The sequence below is a fragment of the Lepidochelys kempii genome, chromosome 15, assembly GCF_965140265.1.
Source record: "Lepidochelys kempii isolate rLepKem1 chromosome 15, rLepKem1.hap2, whole genome shotgun sequence".
NCBI lineage: Eukaryota > Metazoa > Chordata > Testudines > Cheloniidae > Lepidochelys > Lepidochelys kempii.
The window spans coordinates 30,750,742-30,773,382 of NC_133270.1; the positions used below are offsets into that span (position 1 = coordinate 30,750,742).

Sequence of the window (22,641 nt, forward strand, 5' to 3'; positions counted from 1 at the left end):
AGCACTAGTACAAGGCCTAGCACCACATAAGTCCCACTTCAGCCCACAGGAACGTGGTGACTTGGCCTTGTTGGATTTAAGTGGCACCTAGTAGCCCTTATACTGGGTCTCTGCACAGGATGCATGTCAGCCTGGGAGAGCTTTGCCAGGAGAAATAGTTCTGAACAGCAAAAAAATCTCTGAATTTCTCACCAAATCTAGAGGGTGTTTTGTCCTGGGGTTCAGGTTCAGCCCATCTGAGAGGTTGGTGAGCCGGCTGCAAAGTTCAGAGCAGAGATCCAACCTTCCCACAAAGACTGGGTGATTTTGGACTGGGGTGTTTGGTTCAGGCTTCTCTCTCTCTCGGATGGACTGAGGCCTTAGTCAGGTTGCATGTTGGGAATCCCCTAAATGGTGAATTTCACACACACCCCCACCCCAGTTATCCCTGTGCAGAAATTTCAGCTTGATATGTCTCATTGCTGTTTGCCCTGCAGCTCAGTGAGGTGCAAAGCACCTACGAGGGTGCCAAGAAGATGGCACAGCAGATGAAGAGGAAGTGCAAACACTTGGCCTGTGATCTGGAGGACACACGGGTCCTGATGGAAAGTCTGCAGAGCCGCAATCATGAACTGGAGAAGAAGCAGAAAAAGTAAGACCTAGCTTTGGGGTCTGCCAGCAGAGGCAGCTCTGGCTTTAGAGCTGGCCTAGAGATACCTTATCCCCTTGAGCTCCACAATGCCCGGAGGTGCCCCAAAAAGCTTCTCCCCAAGTGATTCTGCAGGGTTAGAAACGTATTGTGTCCATGGCCTTTGGAACCATCACTTCCCTGTCTGTCAGTTGTCCCACATTTCCTTTTCCAGCTCTGCACCAGCCTGGAAGAAACCCTAAATTGTACCATTGTTTTAAACTTCTCTGACTGTGTTTGCTGTTGAAAGATTAGCCCTTCACCTGGGGGCTAGTGTCTGCTTCCCCAGCTCAGTGCTGAGAGCACACAGAGAATTGGTCCTGCTTTGAGCAGGGGGTTGGACTAGATGACCTTCTGAGGTCCCTTCCAACCCTGATATTCTATGATTCTATGAATCCAGACCCTTCCCTTTCAGCAGCCAGACAGCCTGTGCCCAGCCTGCTGCTAGAGGGAACAGGAGACCCCATTTCTCAGGGTGCAATGGTTTTCTCCACTGAAGCAATAAGGAAGTGTGTGTGTGTGTGGGGGGGGGCGGCTTTGTGCCAAATCCTGGGTTCGAGACCTTCTCAGCGCTAGCCAACAACCTGAGGAAGTCAGAACATTTCAAAAACCTACCACTTGTCCCCTCTTGGGGACCCCAGATCTCTGATCTATATACTGGGCTCCGCTCCTAGAGCAATCGGTGTTAAGCAGAAGCAAAACCAGCCATCCAGCCACTAAAAATGGGGCTGGAGCCTAAGAAGTGGATAGTGGACAGCAAGACGCCCTCACACAAAAAGCCTTCCAAGCAAGAGTTACTTTGATCTCTGAAGATATGACAGCTGTTTACCCAGTGAGGCAATCACTGTCTTTTCTGAGAAGAATAGTAATGAGGCGACAACATGTAAGTTCATGTATAGCCAAAGGCTGCTAGTCATATGAGGTCAGGAACATCTTCTTAAGGGAACCCCATGGAAGGCAGAGGCTGCTGTTGTGATTCCTCTGATACCCAGAGTTTAAATACTATCTCCATTAAAGGGCACCAGGCAACAACCCTGTAGCATGTAGCAAGCGAATTGTGAATCCTAAAGTAGGCCTCAGACACTGGTTTTTCTTTTGGGGGCTGACATTCCTGTTTATTTTCACCTGCTTTGAATGTTGGATATTGTGCCAGGCAATACGTTCTGTTGCTGTATAACTATAACACATTTCCATTATAAAAATTGTTCTGTAAGGAAAAATTCAGAGAGCTGCATACTGCATTTTAAAGTTCATGGGGAAGGTGAGGCAGGATAGGCACACCCTTCCCTCAAAGGCGGTGACTACTTCCTGAGATGCAGCAAATAGAATTTGCATTTCAGAGGAAGTGGCCAGGACCTGGAGATCTGCGTGTGTTAAAGATCCATCATTAGTGAAGATCCCTGGGTTTGCCCCTAGCTGTGTAAGTCCCCCAGGCTGGAAGCAAAATACTGTATGTCCTTGAGTGGGATGAAGGAAGCCCTGGAGCTCACGTTCCAACTCCTGAACCACTGGCACCATTTTCTCGCCAAGAAATGGGTGCAAAGCACTTTAGTGTTGTTACTTATTGTTTTGCCAAAGAGGTGTCTGTGAAGGGGGGGGGCACTGCCTCCTCCCAAGGAAGTGAGAGACCAAGATTGAGTCTTCTGCATCACAGCACAGAGAAAAAGAGAATGTCCTTCGGCTGCAGTATCAGCTCCCTCTGTGTTCTTTTCAAAACACTTCACTGCCAGTATCCTTCATTTTACCACCTCCATGGAGCTCAGATCCTGAGTTTAGATCTGAGGGGTTTGGGTCTGACCCATATCTACTAACAAGTCAAGAAAGTTTAATCACCTAATTATGGCTGTGAAATCACAAGGTTCGTAGCACGGAAAGGGCAGCGCGGAGTCCGAGGGTCAGCGCGAGAGGCTGATCTGTAAGCTGCCTGCAACGTTGTGTGAGTTCAGGGCAGGCTCCACACACAGGCTTACTCTGAGTGTCTGCGTGTTTTAAAGTGTTTTACATTAGTAATGGCCACTTAGAGCTCTTGTTAATGTTCTGTTCTTTGCTGAGTGCCGCTGTAGGTGCGTATGTGCAAAGGGCTAAATGTGCAGTGCTGCTGTTCAGGAACCTTCAATTTCATGAGGCCAGCACTTGAATGGAGTAATTAGCGGTTCACCAAATGACTGCAAGACTTTGCAGATTCTAGATCCATTATGTAGCCCCTGATGAGTTGAGTTCACCTTGGAAGCACTTGGCAAGGCCAAGTGGATGCTAATTGCCACCTTCTTGCCCTCTCCTTTGGAGCTGTTCCCCTGCTAATGCTCACTCGTGGTCGTGTTCCCATCTGGGCTGTTGTCCGCAGAGCAGTAATGCGGATGTGTCACATGTGGCAGGTTTGACATGCAGCTCGCCCAGGCCTTGGGAGAGTCAGCGTTTGAAAAGAGCCTCCGTGAAAAAGTGACCCAGGAGAACACCACCATCAGATGGGAGCTGGGTAAACTTCAGCAGAGTTTAGAGGTAAGAGGAAAATATCCCACTTTACCCTTGCCTAGATGGCTGCTCTGGAGAACTGGCATCTTCCAGCAAAGCTCTTATAGTTGTAATTACAGTCATGATAATTAGACACCAATCACTCTGCTAGAGACATCTTTATTCTGTGATTTCTTCCAGCACATAGCAGGATGCATAGGGCTCTCTCATATCAGGCTCCTCTGAAAGACAAGGGACCCAACTGCTACACAGAAACACACTGAAGTTAAATAGAGCTCTGCCCAGATTTCAGGGTCTGTCCGTAAGTCTGTCTGTAACAAGCGGCAGGACTGGGGCCCCAATGCATTGTGGGAATGAACTCGGGACCAAAATCAGCACGTCATTGTTCCAGTTTTATGCTGGCGTAACTCCGAGTTTGAAGACTGTGTAGAATGGGAGCGGCCTACTGTTAAATCAGCCCCGGTTGGTGTAAAGAGAGAAGTAGAAGAAGGGTATTTTCAACCTGAAGTTGCCCTTATTTACTTGGAATGGGGTGTAAATATTGGGGCTGCCCAGTAATGGAGTACCCCAAACCCCGAGGCTGCCAGGTGTACCGTGAATTGGAGGCACGCTCTGTAGGTGCTCCAGCTGCTAAACCTTGTAGATTCTAGCCTTGGTGGGTTCCAATAACCACTCAGGCACATGGCTAAGGGAAGGGTATTTTGCTAGGGCTGGCAGAAAAGGGGAAGGTTGCAGATACCCTAGGTAAGAGGCGTAGACAGAGTTCAAAGTGAGAGATAGTAGTTCCGGTTCGGGTCCTGGGGGCCAGCCAACTGATGGCTCTTCAAAGCTCTTCAGGACTACTGCCCTGGGGTACCCTCTCCAGTCTATTCAAGCAAATAGCAGCTTGCAGTTTCTCAGACCAGACTCACTGGGGCTCCTCGGCCCTGGCTTCTTGCCCAGCCACTGCTGCTTCCCCATAAGTCCCGTGCAGACTTGCCTCCAGTTGAAATGTCTGTCAGTCACAGCCAGTTCCTCAAGCAGCTCTGCATACAGTTCCTGGAGAATATTTTTTATTTTGTCTCTAGCTTCTCTGCAGCTCCTGGCTTGCCATGAGGCTGCCACTTCCAAACAGAGCCTGGCCTCCACCTTTTCATGATCTTTGCCCTTACCCAGCCAGGAGGAAAGGGACATACAGTGGGGACGGGGCTGATGGGAGCTGTAATCCTTTATTAGCAGATCCATGATAGGGGTCTCTCTAAAAAGATCTCTAGCTTTAGTCAAGGGTGTTGGTAGTGTTTGTTGATACGACGTCTCTCTCATTCTGGAATCTCAGAGATGCGATGGCTGCTTGGAAACTTTTGCAGTAAATGAGGGTATTCAGAGTGCCAGTTAATCAATGAGGCAGGTCCATCAAAGCTTGTGATAATGCAGCACAGCTTTATTTTGTTAGAGAAACTTTCATACCCCTCATGTCCCAAAATTCCTTACAGAGCTGAGAACTACAGCGACGGAGTTAGAGAACAGAGACCAGCAGAGGGAGAAGGGAATTAAGAGAACTAGGCAAGGGAAAGAGGGCACGCTTTCAGTGGAGAGCTGAAATGAGATGCAGGTCCAGCAATGGAGAGAAGTTAGCACCAGATGGCAGATGCTGTCACACCCACAGCAGTGAGCTCATGTGGGAGTAAGAGAAGAGGTGAGTGGTGGGTGGCCGGAGGGAGCTAGAGAGGAGTAGAGAGAAAGAGACAAAAGGGCTGCTCAGATGAACTGGTATGAGTTAGGTGCTGTGGGTTCCTGGAGGGGGTCTTAAAACGAGAAGTAGATCCTGCAATGAGTGGGGGCCAATGGAGGAGTCTGAAGAAGTAATAGTTATTTTCATTGAGTGACTGCTGCATCAGATAAGCTCCGAGTCCACCTCCCATCCCTTGCAAAGGCCACTGTGTCATGAGTTGAATCCCAAGGGTATCTGTAGCAGATCGCAAAAGTAAGGTTAACGGCGATCATTATTGTTGTTTAGATGCTGCATGAGAGAGAATGCCTCGTCCCTTCGCTGTATCCTCCTTCACTGTGTGTCACTAAAAGGGAAGTGTCAAGAGGCTCCTAACAAGCCAGGTTGAAAATTTTCCAAATTTCAGTGAAAGCTATTTTTTCACATTTTCATTTAAATTATCCACACACCCGCAGCACGTTCTGACCAGTTCTGGTTTCTCAGTCAAGCCCTGGGAGGTTGTTTTCTTGGGGAAGCAGATGGCTTCATTGCTAATGGGGCTAACGAGACTACCTGGACCCTCTACATTTGTGAATTTTCTTTCCCCCCCCCCCCCCTGCACAGCAAAAGGACTTGGAAACTTCCAATCTGAATCAGCGAATTGCAGTGCTGGCCATCCGAGTGCAGGAGCTCACCTCACCGGAGGCCTGGGACAAGGATGCTGTGGCTACCCTAAGGAAGAAGCTTTGGGAGCTTGAGTCCAGTGCTGCTGAACAGCAAAAAGAACTGAGCCGACATGCAAATGCTGTTGAGCAGCTGGAACAGGTAAGATTTCCTCCTCCTGACACTATTCTATCCAGGAGGTCCAAAGTCAGTGCCGTGGTCTCCAGCCACCCTGAGAAACACAGAACAAGTAATCACCTCCCCAACTTGAGATTGATTGTTAGGGTCTTCTGCAGCCTCTCGCCTTATTGAAACTCAGTGTTCAGCTTATTGATTCTTCTCCTTGTTTAACGGTTTTAATATTGTTCAGTTGTTTCATTATCAAACCTTAGGCTCAGAACCCCCTTCCATTGATGGGTAACAGGTGTTTTGCATTGCAGTGGCTGAGTCTTGCAAGGTGATAGCAGCGCATCCCTGTGAAAGGCTGACAGCCTGCAGGTGGTAACTTCATCAGCTTGCTGCTTGGAAATGTTTTGCTCCTGGCAGGTTCTGTCATTCGAAGTCCCCTGGCAGTGAGGCCTGGGATCTGAGATATTTTTTAGGATGTGATAGGTCGTTGTGCCCCTCCCACGCATTTGAGCTGCATGGGCTGCCCATCTGGCATCCTTCTGAAATCTTCAGAGGAAATGTGCTGCAGTTTCCTTCCTGGTCAGTAAGCTGGGGAAGCTCTGGGAGAGTTTGTAACAATTCCCCCAGCTGACGTAGAGCTCTTTGTCTTGGGCCTCCTCAGCTCCACATGCGGCTTGAAATGGAAATAGAACGGATGAAGCAGATGCACCAGAAGGAGCTGGAAGACAAGGAAGAGGAGCTAGAGGATGTTCGCCAGTCCTGTCAGAGGAGGGTAAGTCGGCAAAGTATTAATTGGGATGGGATTCGCTGAAGGGTGTGACCAAGGGACTCAGGGTGGGATGCGTTATTAACCTGCCTTTGGGGAGGAGATTTAGAATTCTCTTCTGCATGTGGCTTTGACTGGGGAACAAATAAGGAATTAGGCCCAGATTTTTACAAGTATTTAGACATTGCACTGCTCAGTGTTGCAAGGCCTAACTGATTCAGTCAGAAAATGGGACAGGGCAAATATAGCTTGTAATCTAAGTGCAATATTCGGAAAGGGTGCAATATTCGGAAAGGTGCAAACCCCTATGTTTAACATTGTGTTGACATGCTGCTTTCAAGCAGATAGTGTGAGCCATGCATCTTGAACACCCTGTTGTCAATAGCAAATGATCTCTGTTGAGGGTGAATGTATCTGTGCTTTTGCATAAAACAAAAAAGAGGAGTGTGTGTGTCAGGACACAACAGGAAGCAAACACAAGCGGCCTCCATCAGTTCCACAGCCAGACATTTGTGGAGGAGTCGCATGTGAAGGATGATTGGGTCACTGACGCATGTATGACTCCATTATTGTCAGGGACATGGTCCCTGCAGAGAGACCCCCTCCTCCCGCATATTACAATCTGCTGGTGGAGAACCACGGACAGCGTCGTCATTCTGTCCAGGAAAATTAATACAGGGAGGTTCAACGGTTGGCCACGCTCATCACATTTTATATGATTCTCTCTACACACATCCCCTCTTTTTCTATTCCTTTCTACTTATTCTTAGGCCCAATGGCTTTCAATTGCTGGGCATTATCACATTGTATTCCACTCGGGAATCCGGTAGTCATAGTTCCCAGGCTTTGTCTGTGTTTGTTTTGTTAATTGCCCTCCATGAAGGGGTAAGAGAGTGTCAATTTCACTGAAAAAATTTTGAACAGGTTCCAAGGCTGCTCTCAGCTGAAGAGAGATTTTTCTTCTTTTCCCTCTCTTGCCCCAAATAGACTGAATGTTTCTTTTCTAAATGAGTAAATGGCAGAGACTCTCAAGAGGGGAATCAATATTTAGTATCCTGCTTGTTTGCTTTTCCCTTTTAAACCCAGCTGATGAGCAGCTTTTCAGAGATGCAGAAGGAGGCTGGTGGCTGACTTGAGAGAGCTCTGATGAGCCATGCCAGCCACTGACAGGTTCAGAGATGGAGTCTTCTTGGCAAGTTTGCTGCTCTAGGCCAGGTCCTTCCAGTGGCTTGAAGGAGCAAAAACCATGCTGTGAAATAAACCATTCTGATTTTGATTTCCCCACCCCATTTAAGGTCTAGCTGGTCCTCTGTCGGTCATGCAGCAAAGCTCTGAACTGCTCATCAGGATCTTATTTCGTTGTCTCAACGAGAGGTGATAAGTGGTGCCTAGAGAGGGGCCAGATAAATGAGCCCAGTTCGGTTCCCCTGACACTTGCCACTTCTTCAAGCCTTTCCCTCCTCCGTCAGCTGTACAAACATGGCCTGATTAGTCCTCACAACACCTCTGTGAGCTCACTGTTGTGACCTCTTCACAGATGGGGAAACTGAGGCACGCAGGTTACGTGACTCAGGCCGAGGTCACACGGCAAGTCCTTGTCAGAAGTGCAGGGAATATGGCCCCCTTTTCTCTGGCCACAGTCAAACTAATTCTCAGGAGCTGCTGTGGCATCTCTAGGCCACCTGAGGATTACCTTGCTGGGGGGAATCCCCTGTTGTCAGGGTAGGCTCCCACTAGAGCAGGGGAGAGCAGCCATGAGGAACTGGAGCATCTGGTCTGTCTGCCTCTCCCAAAGCATGAGGAAGCAGAGCAGACACTGATGTTTGCAAAAATTGAGGCAACAATAATTATAGACATGAAAGGTGCTTCTGGCCATGCACTTCAAGTGCACTCGGGGTGGCACCATGGACCAAGCTGGAAGTGGCCCCTGGAAAGCTTTGTGGGTTGGGAGGAGGCCTCCACGTCTCCCTCTCCTTAGCCAGAAGTGGTTGCGTTGCCAAGAAGACACTGGGGCCATCTCCCCAATACACAGAAGGTATGTCTACACAGCCCCAAACCCCTGCGGCAGTGAGTCTCAGAGCCCGGGTTGAAGGACTTAGGCTTGTGGGGCTGCGCTACAGGGCTGAAAATATCAGCGTAGACATTCCTGCTCAGCTGGATCCCGGGCTCTGAGATCCTTGCTGGGTGGGAATGTCTACACTGGTCATTTTAGCCCCTGAGTGTGAGGCCCAGTCAGTTGACCCAGGCTCTGAGACTTTGCTGCTGCAGGGTTTCTTAGCAGTGTAGACATATCCAGTGTGTCTTTAAAGGGCAACAAGTCTCCCATCCCTACTAGCATTGATGGGAGCGTTCAGCTGGCTGCCAAGCTGCTGTGTTGTGCCAGCGGGAGCCATTACTTAGCTGCTGCTTTGGCCATGCCCTGGCAGGCCGTACCATTGGGCCATATTATTATATTTTCAGTCAGAAATAAGAGACTTCATGTAAAATGGGACTGTGATTGCCTTCACCTTTTTAAACGGAAAGGTGCAAACTGTTCAGAGACCGCTGGAAGGAGCAAGCAAAGTAGTGTCCGGGAAGTAGTTACTAAGTTGGAAGCAATCCCCGTGGCCGTCTGCTGGCCTCTGCTGGGGCAGGAGATTGCATTCTGAGCAGTCTGTGTGCTTCTCACCTGTGTGCAGCTTCGTCAGCTGGAGATGCAGTTGGAGCAGGAATTTGAGGAGAAGCAGACGGTGCTCCACGAGAAGCAGGATCTGGAAGGGCTCATTGGGACCCTCTGTGAGCAGGTAGGAAACTGGAATCCATCAGTCAACTTATTTTACCAGCTCCTGGGAGATGGCTTATGAAACTGCTAGCCAGACGAATGTGTGTGTCTCCAATCCTTGACATTCCCACCTTGCACTCGGCATGCCCCCACCCAAACCACTATTGCCGTTTTTTATTAATATGGGACAAGTTACAAAAAAAACAAATGAAGCCAGAACCAGAACACAATGAGCCCCTTGCTATCAAACATGTTGCCAAGGGGCAAATCCCAGCTTTTCTTCCACTAAATATTATCCTGCCTATTGGAGCAGTATCATTTGCCATAGCAGTTCTAGTGCTGGGGTCCCAGTACAGTCTCAGAACAAAGGTGGGGCTGGTCCCATAATGGGCTCTTGGAGGTGCAGCTTTATAGTTTTTCTCAGAATAAGTGTCTGGATAACTAACCATTGGAAAGAAATGCTTTCCTTGTTCTATTTTTGTGCGAGAAGCAAACACACCAAAACAAATGCTGGACCAACTCCTTCTGCCCAGAGAAGCCATTATCAGATTATTTACTGTAGATGTCTGTCCCTACCACATTCATTCAAACAAATCTTTTGTCACCATCTAATGTGTGTAGGGTGGTGATTGAAGAGCATGTGCTGGAAAAAGCATACACAGCTCTTTCATGTTAAATTGTACGATAAGGAACTTGGACGTAGCTTCATTAGACGAAATTTCGATGAGGTGACATACAAACCTAGCCATGTTTGGAAACTCTCTCATGCACCATGTCCTTACCTGGGTGTGCAGGGTAAGGGCCAGACAGAAGAGCAGCCTCACTGGACATTTAGACATTCTGTCTCATCACTTCTGTGTGGAAAGACAGCGAGACTCAGGGCTGTAGCCCAGTGAGCTGAGTCTTTTATACTGAAGTTTTCAAACTGCCTGTGGACAGCTCAGCATTATATTGCAATTAAAATAGCTTTAAAACAAGGGCACACCGAGGAGAGTGGGAACTACTTATTTGGAGTTATGGTCATAGGCTAGTATAACTCCTGGTCATTGGAATAAGCTGGCTGGGGTTCATGAGGTCTAGCACTTATGTATGTTCATTACGTTTTGGAGAGAAGATGAAGAAGAATTTTGGAGTCTAACAACACTGTGCAATGGTGGGGAGATTTCAGGATAGATGTAAAATTGTGTAATGGGGCCTATCCAGAACTTCCCATAGGCTTTCAGCTCGTAAAATGCTTGGTAACTGGCAGAATAAACACTGCTATATAAATGGAGGGTATTGTTATTACTACCACCAGTCAATTCAGTGTGTTCCTTCTGTTTGATAGTTTACAAAAATTAACACAGATGAATGAATATAGTATATGAGCTGTAGAGAGAATTCAGTGCATGGGAGTTAGGTAGTGTCAGATTGTCCTTACCAGAGGATGCTGCCCTGCTGGTACCCCACACAAGGTATTGCCAGGACTGTATAATCTCTCTCTCTCGATGCCCTGCACCAAATGACCACGTTCACTGTTGGGATTCTTCATTTCCTATTGTGATTAGTGGAAATGAAGAGCAAACATGGGCATGAAAAACACTGTATTAGTCAGCTTTTCTGGCCCTGATTGCAAGTGAAAAGGCACCTGTCGGTGATGACAGAGGGGGCAGGCAGAGACTGGCGTTCTCTGTGCACTGAGAATGGCAAAGTCAGTAAACCCAATTTGTATTTATGACACAGAATTCATCTGCTGCGGCAGATGAGCGCTGAGATAGGACAAACAGTACAGTACAGCGTCCAGGAGAGAGCCTGCCCGTGTGGGGAGGGGCGGGGAGAGAGAATGGGAGAAAAGCACATCTGCTCTGCTTTCGAGTTATTAGCGCTACAGTCTGATTTGCAGTGGACAGTATGCTGCAGACCTTCTTATCAAACAGCTGAAAGCCAATTAAGGAAGCGGAGACGCCACCAGTGTTTTCAGGTTACGGAAAAATGCCAAGCAGCTTTAAAACAGGTTCCAAGGTCAAGTCTGTATAATGAATTTTAACCAGTGAACAGATGATAGGAGGCTAGATCTGAGAGTAGAGGAGACACATAAAGGAATATTTAGAAGCACAGAGTGCAAGAGCTGTCGTATTCCAATTAGTATGAAATCAAACACTGGGACCATGTCCTTGTTTGCTTTTTTTTTTTTCTAATTCTCTTATCTTGTGTCCGTGGATACTCACAAATTCATTTGGATGTAGAATATTTTAAACTCACTTCTTCTTTAAAGGGCTTCAGGGTAATACACTGGCACAAAATTAACTGGTGAGAAGCCCCCATAATAACACAAACCTCTACCTACAGAGCAAGGGACACAACTGAATAACTGTCATTTGCAAACAGTCCTTTCGCTATAAAAACAGATGCTCTGCATTAGCGCTGTGGGAATAATTCATACTGAACATTTATTTGGTGGGGTTTTTCCCTGTTTTTTTTTCTGATATGGAATTTTCCAGATAAAATTGTATGTTTTCTTGATTTTTTTTAATTCTTCAATAACTTGTGATAACTTTTTAATTTAAGGTGTTCAATATTTGAGATTTGAGATGTTGCTTAATCATGATTGGGTCATAAAGCACAGTGGGTAGTTTCTGTTCCCTGATTGGATGAGTGTAATCCTAGTAACCAGGTTTTAGGTGTGAATGCCTGTAGAAATCAGAGGTTCAATTTCCGTGAGTCTCCATGTTAGTAATTCTCAATTGCACCGGTATTAACAGAAGGCCAGTGTGCAAGGGGCAGAGATCCAGGCAAGGCCAATCCATTTCAACATTCAAACCAGGATTTGCAGGACTTTCCCCTCACTGTTGTTGGAATTCACCCCTGATGCCAGCACAAAGCCTTGCAGAGAGGCTGCATGGATGATCTGCAGCCTGTCTTATGGGGTGGGGAATTCACCTCCCAGCTGGTTCATGTTCCACGGGTGTAAAGCCTGAACGGTCAAATCTGCAGTAATGACAGTGACAATGAAAAATACATTTTACAGTCCTCCATGATCCCAGACTGACATTCTGCTGCATTGCTGTCTTGTTCTTCCTCGAGCCACACTGGTTTTTCTGTATTAGTATCCTTGGTAACAATGTTTTCTAGCTCTGAGAGTGGGATAATGTTGCTGTAGGACTCTTCCTACTGCAGAGGAGCGATAGCTCGTGCCTGGTGCAGGGTTTACTCCGATGTTTGTCTGGGTAGGAAGCAGGGCATTGGAGAGCAGCACCTGGTGTTTCAGATCTGCAAGCTCTAAGTGAGGGCAAGGGTTAGTTCAGCATGCAAAGCCTGTCACTTTCCGATGGAAGATACCCATAGAGCTTTCGCTGGCATCCGTCACTGCTGAGTGGGGTCAACAGTAAAGATGAAATCACTTAAGGGTGGTGAGACGGTGGATAAAGTCTGGACTCGCTGTGGATCTCAATAACCACTGTGCACATGTGTTATATATAGGGAATACCACAGAATAAAGAAATTTTAAAGCACCTGGGTCCTAGACTTTGTCGTTAGTTATTCATTTGAACTGTTGGATCACTACAGAAAGTTTCTTTGCTGCTCCTTTGAAATCTGTTGTTTGACTGGAGACTGAGGCAGACTGCATCTAACAGAAACTAGATCTGGTCACAGATTTTCTAACTCAACAGTTTTCTACTGGGAAATGTAATTTCATCAAACTCAAAACGTTTTGTGAGGGCAAGTTGATTTTGACAAAGTTTTGTTGAACAAAATGTTGAAGTGAAACATTTCAACAGTCCAGTTTGAAATGTTCCTGAGGTTTGGTTCCATGGGAAATTTTGAAATGTCACCTTTTCATTTGATTCTAAATAAAAAACCCTGAAATGTTGGAATTTCCTGCAGAATGGGGGACTGGCTCTAATGAAAGCCTTTCTGCCCCCAGATTGGTCATCGGGACTTTGACGTAGAGAAGCGGCTTCGGCGGGACCTGAAGAGGACACACGCTCTTCTCGCGGATGTGCAGCTTCTGCTGGTGACAGCGGGAGAGCCCAGTCGGTCTGTCAGCAAAGAGGAGCTTGAGAACGTTCGCAGTCAGGTCAGAGACCTTAGACACATTTGGTTTTCTTTTCTTTTCATTTGGCACCTCTCTCTTTGTTATGCTGGTGTCAAGGTTCCTCCCCCACTCTGAACACTAGGGTACAGATGTGGGGACCTGCATGAAAACCTCCTAAGCTTATCTTTACCAGCTTAGGTCAAAAAGTTCCCCAAGGTACAAAATATTCCACCCTTTGTCCTTGGATTGGCTGCTACCACCACCAAACAAATACTGATTATTGGGGAAGAGCTGTTTGGAAATGTCTTTCCCCCCAAATACTTCCCAAAACCTTGCACCCCACTTCCTGGGCAAGGTTTAGTAAAAAGCCCCACCAATTTGCCTAGGTGACTACAGAACCAGACCCTTGGATCTGAGAACAATGAAAAAGCATTCAGTTTTCTTACAAGAAGACTTTTAATAGAAATAGGAGTAAATAGAAGTAATATTTAATAGGAGTAAATAGAAGAATATTGCTCGGGCATGTAGGAATGTTATCAGGAGGGCCAAATCGCACCTGGAGCTGCAGCTAGCCAGAGATGTCAAGAGTAACAAGAAGGGTTTCTTCAGGTATGTTGGCAACAAGAAGAAAGCCAAGGAATGTGTGGGCCCCTTACTGAATGAGGGAGGCAACCTAGTGACAGAGGATGTGGAAAAAGCTAATGTACTCAATGCTTTTTTTGCCTCTGTTTTCACTAACAAGGTCAGCTCTCAGACTGCTGCGCTGGGCATCACAAAATGCGGAAGAGATGGCCAGCCCTCTGTGGAGATAGAGGCAGTTAGGGACTATTTAGAAAAGCTGGACATGCACAAGTCCATGGGGCCGGACGAGTTGCATCCGAGAGTGCTGAAGGAATTGGCGGCTGTGATTGCAGAGCCACTGGCCATTATCTTTGAAAACTCGTGGCGAACCGGGGAAGTCCCGGATGACTGGAAAAAGGCTAATGTAGTGCCAATCTTTAAAAAAGGGAAGAAGGAAGATCCTGGGAACTACAGGCCAGTCAGCCTCACCTCAGTTCCTGGAAAAATCATGGAGCAGGTCCTCAAAGAATCAATCCTGAAGCACTTGCATGAGAGGAAAGTGATCAGGAACAGCCAGCATGGATTCACCAAGGGAAGGTCATGCCTGACTAATCTAATCGCCTTCTGTGATGAGATTACTGGTTCTGTGGATGAAGGGAAAGCAGTGGATGTATTGTTTCTTGACTTTAGCAAAGCTTTTGACACGGTCTCCCATAGTATTCTTGTCACCAAGTTAAGGAAGTATGGGCTGGATGAATGCACTATAAGGTGGGTAGAAAGCTGGCTAGATTGTCGGGCTCAACGGGTAGTGATCAATGGCTCCATGTCTAGTTGGCAGCCGGTATCAAGTGGAGTGCCCCAAGGGTCGGTCCTGGGGCCGGTTTTATTCAATATCTTCATAAATGATCTGGAGGATGGTGTGGATTGCACTCTCAGCAAATTTGCAGATGATACTAAACTGGGAGGAGTGGTAGATACGCTGGAGGGGAGGGATAGGATACAGAAGGACCTAGACCAATTGGAAGATTGGGCCAAAAGGAATCTGATGAGGTTCAATAAGGATAAGTGCAGGGTCCTGCACTTAGGACGGAAGAACCCAATGCACAGCTACAGACTAGGGACCGAATGGCTAGGCAGCAGTTCTGCGGAAAAGGACCTAGGGGTGACAGTGGACGAGAAGCTGGATATGAGTCAGCAGTGTGCCCTTGTTGCCAAGAAGGCCAATGGCATTTTGGGATGTATAAGTAGGGGCATAGCGAGCAGATCGAGGGACGTGATCGTTCCCCTCTATTCGACATTGGTGAGGCCTCATCTGGAGTACTGTGTCCAGTTTTGGGCCCCACACTTCAAGAAGGATGTGGATAAATTGGAGAGAGTCCAGCGAAGGGCAACAAAAATGATTAGGGGACTGGAACACATGAGTTATGAGGAGAGGCTGAGGGAGCTGGGATTGTTTAGCCTGCAGAAGAGAAGAATGAGGGGGGATTTGATAGCTGCTTTCAACTACCTGAAAGGGGGTTCCAAAGAGGATGGCTCTAGACTGTTCTCAATGGTAGCAGATGACAGAACGAGGAGTAATGGTCTCAAGTTGCAGTGGGGGAGGTTTAGATTGGATATTAGGAAAAACTTTTTCACTAAGAGGGTGGTGAAACACTGGAATGCGTTACCTAGGGAGGTGGTAGAATCTCCTTCCTTAGAGGTTTTTAAGGTCAGGCTTGACAAAGCCCTGGCTGGGATGATTTAACTGGGAATTGGTCCTGCTTTGAGCAGGGGGTTGGACTAGATGACCTTCTGGGGTCCCTTCCAACCCTGATATTCTATGATTCTATGATTCTAAAGAAATCCCCTCTGTAAAATCAGGATAGTAGATACCTTACAGGGTAATTAGATTCAAAACATAGAGAATCCCTCTAGGCAAAAACTTAAGTTACAAAAAAGGATACACAGACAGAAATAGTTATTCTATTCAGCACAATTCTTTTCTCAGCCATTTAAAGAAATCATAATCTAACACATACCTAGCTAGATTACTTACTAAAAGTTCTAAGACTTCATTCCTGGTCTATCCCCGGCAAAGGCAGCATAAAGAAAAACCCACAGACCCTTTGTTTCTCTCCCTCCTCCCAGCTTTTGAAAGTATCTTGTCTCCTCATTGGTCATTTTGGTCAGGTGCCAGCGAGGTTACCTTTAGCTTGTTAACCATTTACAGGTGAGAGGAGTTTTCCCCTGGCCAGGAGGGATTTCAAAGGGGTTTCCCCTTCCCTTTACATTTATGACAGCTGGGATGCTGGAAACGCTCTAGATGCTGGAAACGCTATCGCTCCTCTGCAGTAGGAAGAGTACCTCTACACGCACAGAAGTAAGACACTTGTTACAGGCCTATCCCAAATACATGATGACATCACTACACCCAACTGACCAAGCAGTCATGGACCCTCTTCTGTAAACATGCGCAGACATGCATACCAATTGGCCAGTGCCCTGCCTTAATGATTTTGGTGTGTATTAATCAGGACTAGGAAAAGACAAGCTTCAGCTCCAGTAGGACTAGACTTTTGTAGAGTCATTAATGGAGTTATATCCCAGCTGTTTTTCCACAGACATGCACCCTACTGACCCTGTTAATTCTGATATTTTACAGCTCCCCTGAGTATCTAAAATCTTGTGACCTGTGTATTCTTGGCCTCCCTGCTTTCAAACTGAGGTAGCAGGAGTAAGAAAGGGAGCTGGAATTGTGCTCTAAAAAGTAATGTTTTGTTATGAGGAGTTTAGTCAGGAAAGCAAAGCGAGGAGTGCAGTTGCTGTCTTCTGAGCTTCTGTTTCCTGCCAGGAGCTCTAGAGGAAAGGTGGGAAGTGTGTTTGTGTGTCGGACACAGAGTGAGCTCCAGCCAAATTCGTGTGTTTCAAAGTGCTGTTCCTTTTACTTTCGGGGAGATCTCCCCGCTGAGACTAAAGTACTCTCTGGGATCTGCCCTCTAAGTGAGCATCTTTAAAGACAGAGTACCTCTTTGTGTGACAGGTGTTTCACAAGCGCCCCTCAAAACCCTCAGTAAAACAATCCTCTCACAGCCTCAGAAAATCTCTGGGCTTGAAACTCCTTTTCCGTCTCTCTCCCATCTGAAATAATACAAGCTGTCCCATGATGCTTGGATTCACTCTGTGGGCACTTACAATTCAAATCAACAGGCATGAATGTGACTTTAAATAATGGGGCACCTCTGATTTTAGAGTTCCTACTCATGGTTCTCATGAGGGGCCCAATCCAAAGCCCATAGAAGTCAGTGGAATAACTGTCAAAGGGCTCCAGCTCACACTCAGAACCTGGATTTGGTTCTGTGGGATTTCCAAAGTAAAGAAGGAATCTAGTCAATTCCACAGTCATTCACTCTGTCTCTCAACACTTACTAGTTACATCTACAATGGAAAAAATTGTGAAGAAATAGAAAACTCTTTGAAATCAGCCTGCAAACAGCTTCCAGCAAACTTCATTCACGGTGCACAAGATGGAGGCTAATGGCTGTTTTAGGCTGTCCATCATCTGTCTAATGAACAGCGCTGTCCTGACACGGCAAAGCCTTTCTAGCATTTCTTGGGGACATGATTTATTTACCTGACCCAACGTGAAACTGCAAGATTATATGAGTTTTCACAGAACTTTCCTTGTTAATTGTGCAGCAAGATAACAGCAGCCTCTACACACATGCCTGAGCACAAAGACCGTTTCCCTCAGACCTTTTCTCCCCTCTCTAGCGCAGACTGGCATCTTGTCTTGGGAACAACGGGTATCTAAGTAAGGCAACTACAATTAAATAAAATGTTCCATCTTTCTTTTTACAGCCCATGTTCATTACCTTCTCCGCAATGTGTTTTCTACCGTTCTTGCAAATGAAATCCCTTTTCATATCTGTTGTCATGGAAATGGTGATAAGTATTGTGTGTTGTATTATAATCTGTGCAAGAATCAGAGTTTAATTTGCTTCTGTTTTAAGCACAGACATCCTGCATTCCATAACTAGCGTAGAGCAGAACAGAGGTTAAACATACACACACACCTTTCTTTATTCATTTTTGACTGCTCCCAAAGAATTGAAAATGGTGGTGAGGGGGAAGAGAAAGAAAGGATGGATAAGAGTCTTTCTAACAAACTTCACCCAAGGTCTGTGAGCAGAGTCTGAACACTGGACCTCCAGCACTGAAAGCATGAACTTCGACTACAGAAACTCAAGGAGTAGCTCTTTTACCTGGTGGCCGTAGTAGGTTCTTATCCTCTATAGAGATTAGCCACTGGAAGGGAATATGACACACTGCCTGTGTGTTGCAGCTTTGCAATGATATAGGGGTTGCTGCTTTTGAGAAATTGATCTCATTGTTATAGAAATGGAAAAGACCTGTTAGGTCATCTAATCCAGCTGCTGCAGCCAGTGCAAACCTGTTTCCTATAGTGCATTGGATAATGTTTGCCTCAGTATCTTTTTAAAGGTTCCAAGTGATGGGGTTTTCACCACTTCTCCTGGGAGACTATTTCCCCATGCTCACAAATCTCCCCGGGAGGAAGTTCTTCTTGAGGTGTTGCTCCCATTTCCCCAGGCTTGTTCCTAGCCACTCCCCTGGTTATGTGACGCTCAGAGCCCCCTGGGGTGTGTGGCTGATGGAGAGAGACAGAAAGGAAGCTCCTCACCCCAGAAAAAAATTAAAAGCCTGGTGGAACAGCCCACTAGCCCATGGAGCACTCTGCTTATGTGGGTGTGACTTTTGGCATCTGTCTCTCTTGGTGTAACTGCACCCAAGGAGCAGATGCAGAGCAAGTGCCCTGGATGTTCTGCTCTTTCAGAGGTGGCTGCTTGCCATGCCGAGAGGCTGGAGCAATTAGTGCAAGGAGTTGGGAGACAGCTTGAGAAAATGGCAGATCCGAGTGAATGGGCTGGTGTGAAAAGCCTGGGCACCCTTGCTAGACTGCTTGACTATACCAGTAAGAAGATAAGGGCTTCCTGGCCTTGTGCTGTCATTGGAGACAATGGAAATGCCATTGGAAGTGCGTTGGCTTCAACTCCAAAAAACCCAGCAAAGCAGGTATAATAAGTTGTGCCGTTTGGGCGTGGAACCTCACACTAACTATCACCCGTGCTGAGCTTGCTAATGCTGCGCTGGTATCTATTCAAGAAAACAGCGCAGAAAGGAGAGGCAAGAGAATAATGATGATTTAATGACACCAATCTTCAGAAGCCATTTAGTAATTAATCCATGCTGTACATTTCCACTAGAAACAGACTAAGCTGGAGACATAACAATTCCAGCAACATACATACATAATTGAGCTAATAGTTCTGCATAAATAACATCTGTGAGCTGCAGCTGTTTCCACCTGGGGGAATGGAAGGCGATCTTGGTTTAAAGCGGTTCTCTGTTTGCTGAAGAGAAACATCTCTAATAAAGCAACTCATCAATTTCTGGTCAGCAGCAGGGAGCAGAGTGAGCATCAGCGGAATGATTTCTAGTGGTACTCAGTCCCCCACTATATCCTGCTCCATGGGTGACGGTACTAGCTGTGACCCACTTATCGTGGGGTTTGGGAGGACACAGGTGGAGTTGGAAATGACGCCCACAGGGGCTTGAGACCGTGAACAGCCCACGCCAGTTGATGCTGAATCAGAAAAGCCAGCGGAAGCTCAGCCCATATCATTCAGCACCTCTTTCTCTTTTTGACCTGGAAGGTCCTTGTTTTAGCTGACAAAGGGGATTAGGAACAATTGAGAGAAATGCCCCCTGTGAGCAGATGTGCAGACCCTGAGTTACTGTGCTAGCTGTGTGAGTTACAGCAGTTAAGACCTGTCTCTTGGTTAAAGATCAAATATCCCCCAAGCTTCTTCAGCCACGTCTGGGAGACAAGCCTGGGACTCTCCCCACTCTTCTGGTGCGCAATGTCTTTTCTAGTCTTCCTAATAGCAATTGCTCTTTACTATTGGTGCCTTTTGTCTTGCAAATAACACACTATGGAGCATGCTGCTCAGCTCTGTCTTCCTGGATCCATCACCAGGGTCCATCTGTGTGGATTGAACACGAGACCTCCCGCTTTGTGAGCATAACCTCTATCCTTGTGGTGAAGGGGGGAGTCCATTACCTGCTATTGATAGTAGCCTTTCGGAGCGGGTGGACATATAACACATACTGAGCCAATGGGTCCCGCACATGTTCATACCAGTCCTAATTCCCCAGAACACCCTTAGTTAGAGTATCAACCTAGGGACACCCATCGTTACCATTCCTCAGAGTGACTGGTCTCTGGATACAGCTCTGCTACACTCGCACTGTACAGCCCACACAGTATCCATCAGCATCACTCGTTATTGTACAGCCCCCAGACGTGTGCTGGCTGCCCTGCGGCAAGGGGAAGGAGGCACAATCCCTGCCTCACACAAGCCAACATTTGGACATGATTTGGGGGCAGATAGTTTGTGGCTGGTTGGTGAATCTAACTAGTGTTAACAACCAGTGATAGGAAAACCTGCTCTCCTTTTTGCAGCCTGCCCTGCCCTTGGCATTTTCAGTGTGGGCGACCTGAGGCACCTCGGGTCACAGTAGTAACAAACCACTAAAAATAAATTGCTATCCAGTGCGCAGAGATTCTCTTTCTCTCCTGTGACTGTATGGACCCAATGCTGCTGGAGGTGGGGCAGGGTGGAGTGGGGGTAAATGTTTGGCTGATGCTGATTATTAAAATATGGGTGTTCATGATTTTTAATGTTTCATGGAATTTTCCCTGAAAAACAAAGCTTTCGCCTATTAAAAAACAAGCCAGAACAGTGTGCTTTTCCTAATGCTACATCAGAGCCTCCCTTGGTGGGGAATGTCATCCTGCCCTCTTTTTGCTGGTCCCCCCACCTTGCCCCTCCTCACAGGGGTTAATGGTGGCCGGCTATCAAATTAGTGACAAGCCTGAACTGCAGCTAATAGTCTTCAGGGCCTGTGTGTTTTCCTCCCCGTGTGCACACATGCGGCTGCTCTCACTCAGACATACATTAATTCTGTCACGTCATTTATTTGATCCCAAGATGCAGCTGTTTCTTTCGGATTTGTGGGGAACGGGCTGGCTGCTAGTTTCAGAAATATTCAACCAGCTGCTCATTTCCACGTAAAACAGAATAAAAGATGAAAAGTAACATAAGCGCTCAGGGAATGTGGCGGTTGGAGAAGGTGCTGAGGCATAAACAAACAGAACTGGAGGAGACCTGTGGCTCTTTACGCATGTGCTGTCATGTTCTCGCCCCCATATTTGCAAGGAACCCTGGGAAAATGCACACATGCCTGACCCTATGCTGTGACAGTCCTACACTCTTCATCAGGGATTGTCAATGGCCAGAAGTTTTAAATACATCTTACTTAGTACGCAGCCATATTCCGAAGTGAGAGATACCAATTGCATTGTGGACAGAGAAGTTAATACAGAATAAAGTACTTTCCCCACAAAATTGGCTGGGTCTGTCCTGCACAGAGTGTAAAGCTCCTTTGAGTACTGTTCTTCTCATGTTGTATCATAAATGAATCCAGTCTTTGCTTGCCATGCCTCCCAGTCCTTTCTGAAGGCAAGCTGTGTCGGTGGTCTAATCTGGCCTGCTTTGGGCACTCAGGATTCCTGTTGATTGCAAAGGGGGCAGTGTGGTTTCCTCGCTTGGTCGTACAAAGTGCTCGGGCTGACACAGCACAGCCTGGCACTGCTGTTCATTAGGACTGGCGTTGATTTCATGCCAAAAGAAGTACTTCAGAGTGGTAGCTGGAAGGAGTTTGTAAGGAGCTGACACCTGTGGGTTAGCTCTCGTGGTACGTGATATTGTTCACTTAGGAGGAAATCGCATGAAAGCAAAGTGCTCTTGAATCAATGGCTGCAGATCAGATATAGCTGCTCTGCTCAGGAAAATTCACTGATCAATATTCTCAATGGATCCCTTTCTTCTAACTAATAAGTTCTTTCCTCCAGACATTCACAAGCTATTTGTCTACCATTTTTCCCTGTTTTAACACCATATTCAAAAATGAATCCCTAGTAGTCTCTTATATCCACTTCAGTGCTGAAGATAGATGATGGTCATTGACTTGCTTCCCCCGCCCCCACCTCTAGTGTTCTTAATTAGGCAATTTGTCACCATTTTGACAAAGACTTATATATAGCATTTTAAAGAATGAATCACAGTAACCTGAGTAACTGACCCTTACACAGAATCTTTTCACATGCAGAGGGAATAAATAACCAGACAAAAATGGAGATTGCTGACTGCAAGAGGGACTGAAATGTGCCACTTAACTCTTTATTTGTGCATAATTGTTGTACCACCCCTTCAAATAAATCGATTCAGTATTACCCGGGGTAGAGGGGTTCTCATGCATTAGATAAATATATCATATATAGCTGGTTAAACCCAGGATTCCTTCCAAATGCTCTAATTTAAGTAATGACATTTAAAACCACCAGTAAATAAGAAAAGATGCAGTGATATTAAGGGTATGTAAGAAAACTGTATTTCTGAATGAAAGGGTTTTTAGTACCAAGAACATGCCTGCTAGACAATACAGTAGCGACTGGTTGGGATTTATAGATTTGTTGAGGGAGTAGGAAATGCTAATGTTTATATCAATGCTTCAACAAACCCCAGGGACTCGCTCTGCAATTCAGAAGTAATGTCTGCACCCAGGATCACCTATAGACCGTTGCTGATACTCTGATGGCCACTGGCAACTGACAGATAATTACATGAAGTACCTTTGAACTGTGAAAATACCTTTGGCTCAGTGGGAATACAAAGCACAGAGAAAGGAAGAGAAGAGTCCTGTGTAAGAATTCTACAGGGCATCCTCAGGGACAAACCAGGCACCTTTCAGCTTGACAGGATTATGTGACAGTGCTGGACTGCCAATGAAGACATTGCGC

At 46.5% G+C, this 22,641-nt stretch overlaps 1 protein-coding gene and 1 long non-coding RNA gene across 4 annotated transcripts in view; one reads left to right on the plus strand and one right to left on the minus strand.

Moving 5' to 3' along the window:
• The window catches only part of MYO18B (myosin XVIIIB), a 196,215-nt gene that overhangs the window by 106,122 nt on the left and 67,452 nt on the right, over window positions 1-22,641 (plus strand). For all 3 annotated transcript variants that reach the window (XM_073312543.1, XM_073312542.1, XM_073312541.1), the window contains 6 exons: window positions 477-631; window positions 3,043-3,166; window positions 5,451-5,651; window positions 6,280-6,390; window positions 9,063-9,167; window positions 13,050-13,202. In XM_073312543.1, coding sequence (XP_073168644.1) covers window positions 477-631; window positions 3,043-3,166; window positions 5,451-5,651; window positions 6,280-6,390; window positions 9,063-9,167; window positions 13,050-13,202 — 849 coding nt within the window. The remainder of the gene's footprint in view (window positions 1-476; window positions 632-3,042; window positions 3,167-5,450; window positions 5,652-6,279; window positions 6,391-9,062; window positions 9,168-13,049; window positions 13,203-22,641) is intronic.
• Window positions 1-22,641, minus strand: part of LOC140898569 (uncharacterized) — a 39,000-nt gene that overhangs the window by 15,927 nt on the left and 432 nt on the right. The gene's annotated exons all lie outside the window — the stretch shown is intronic.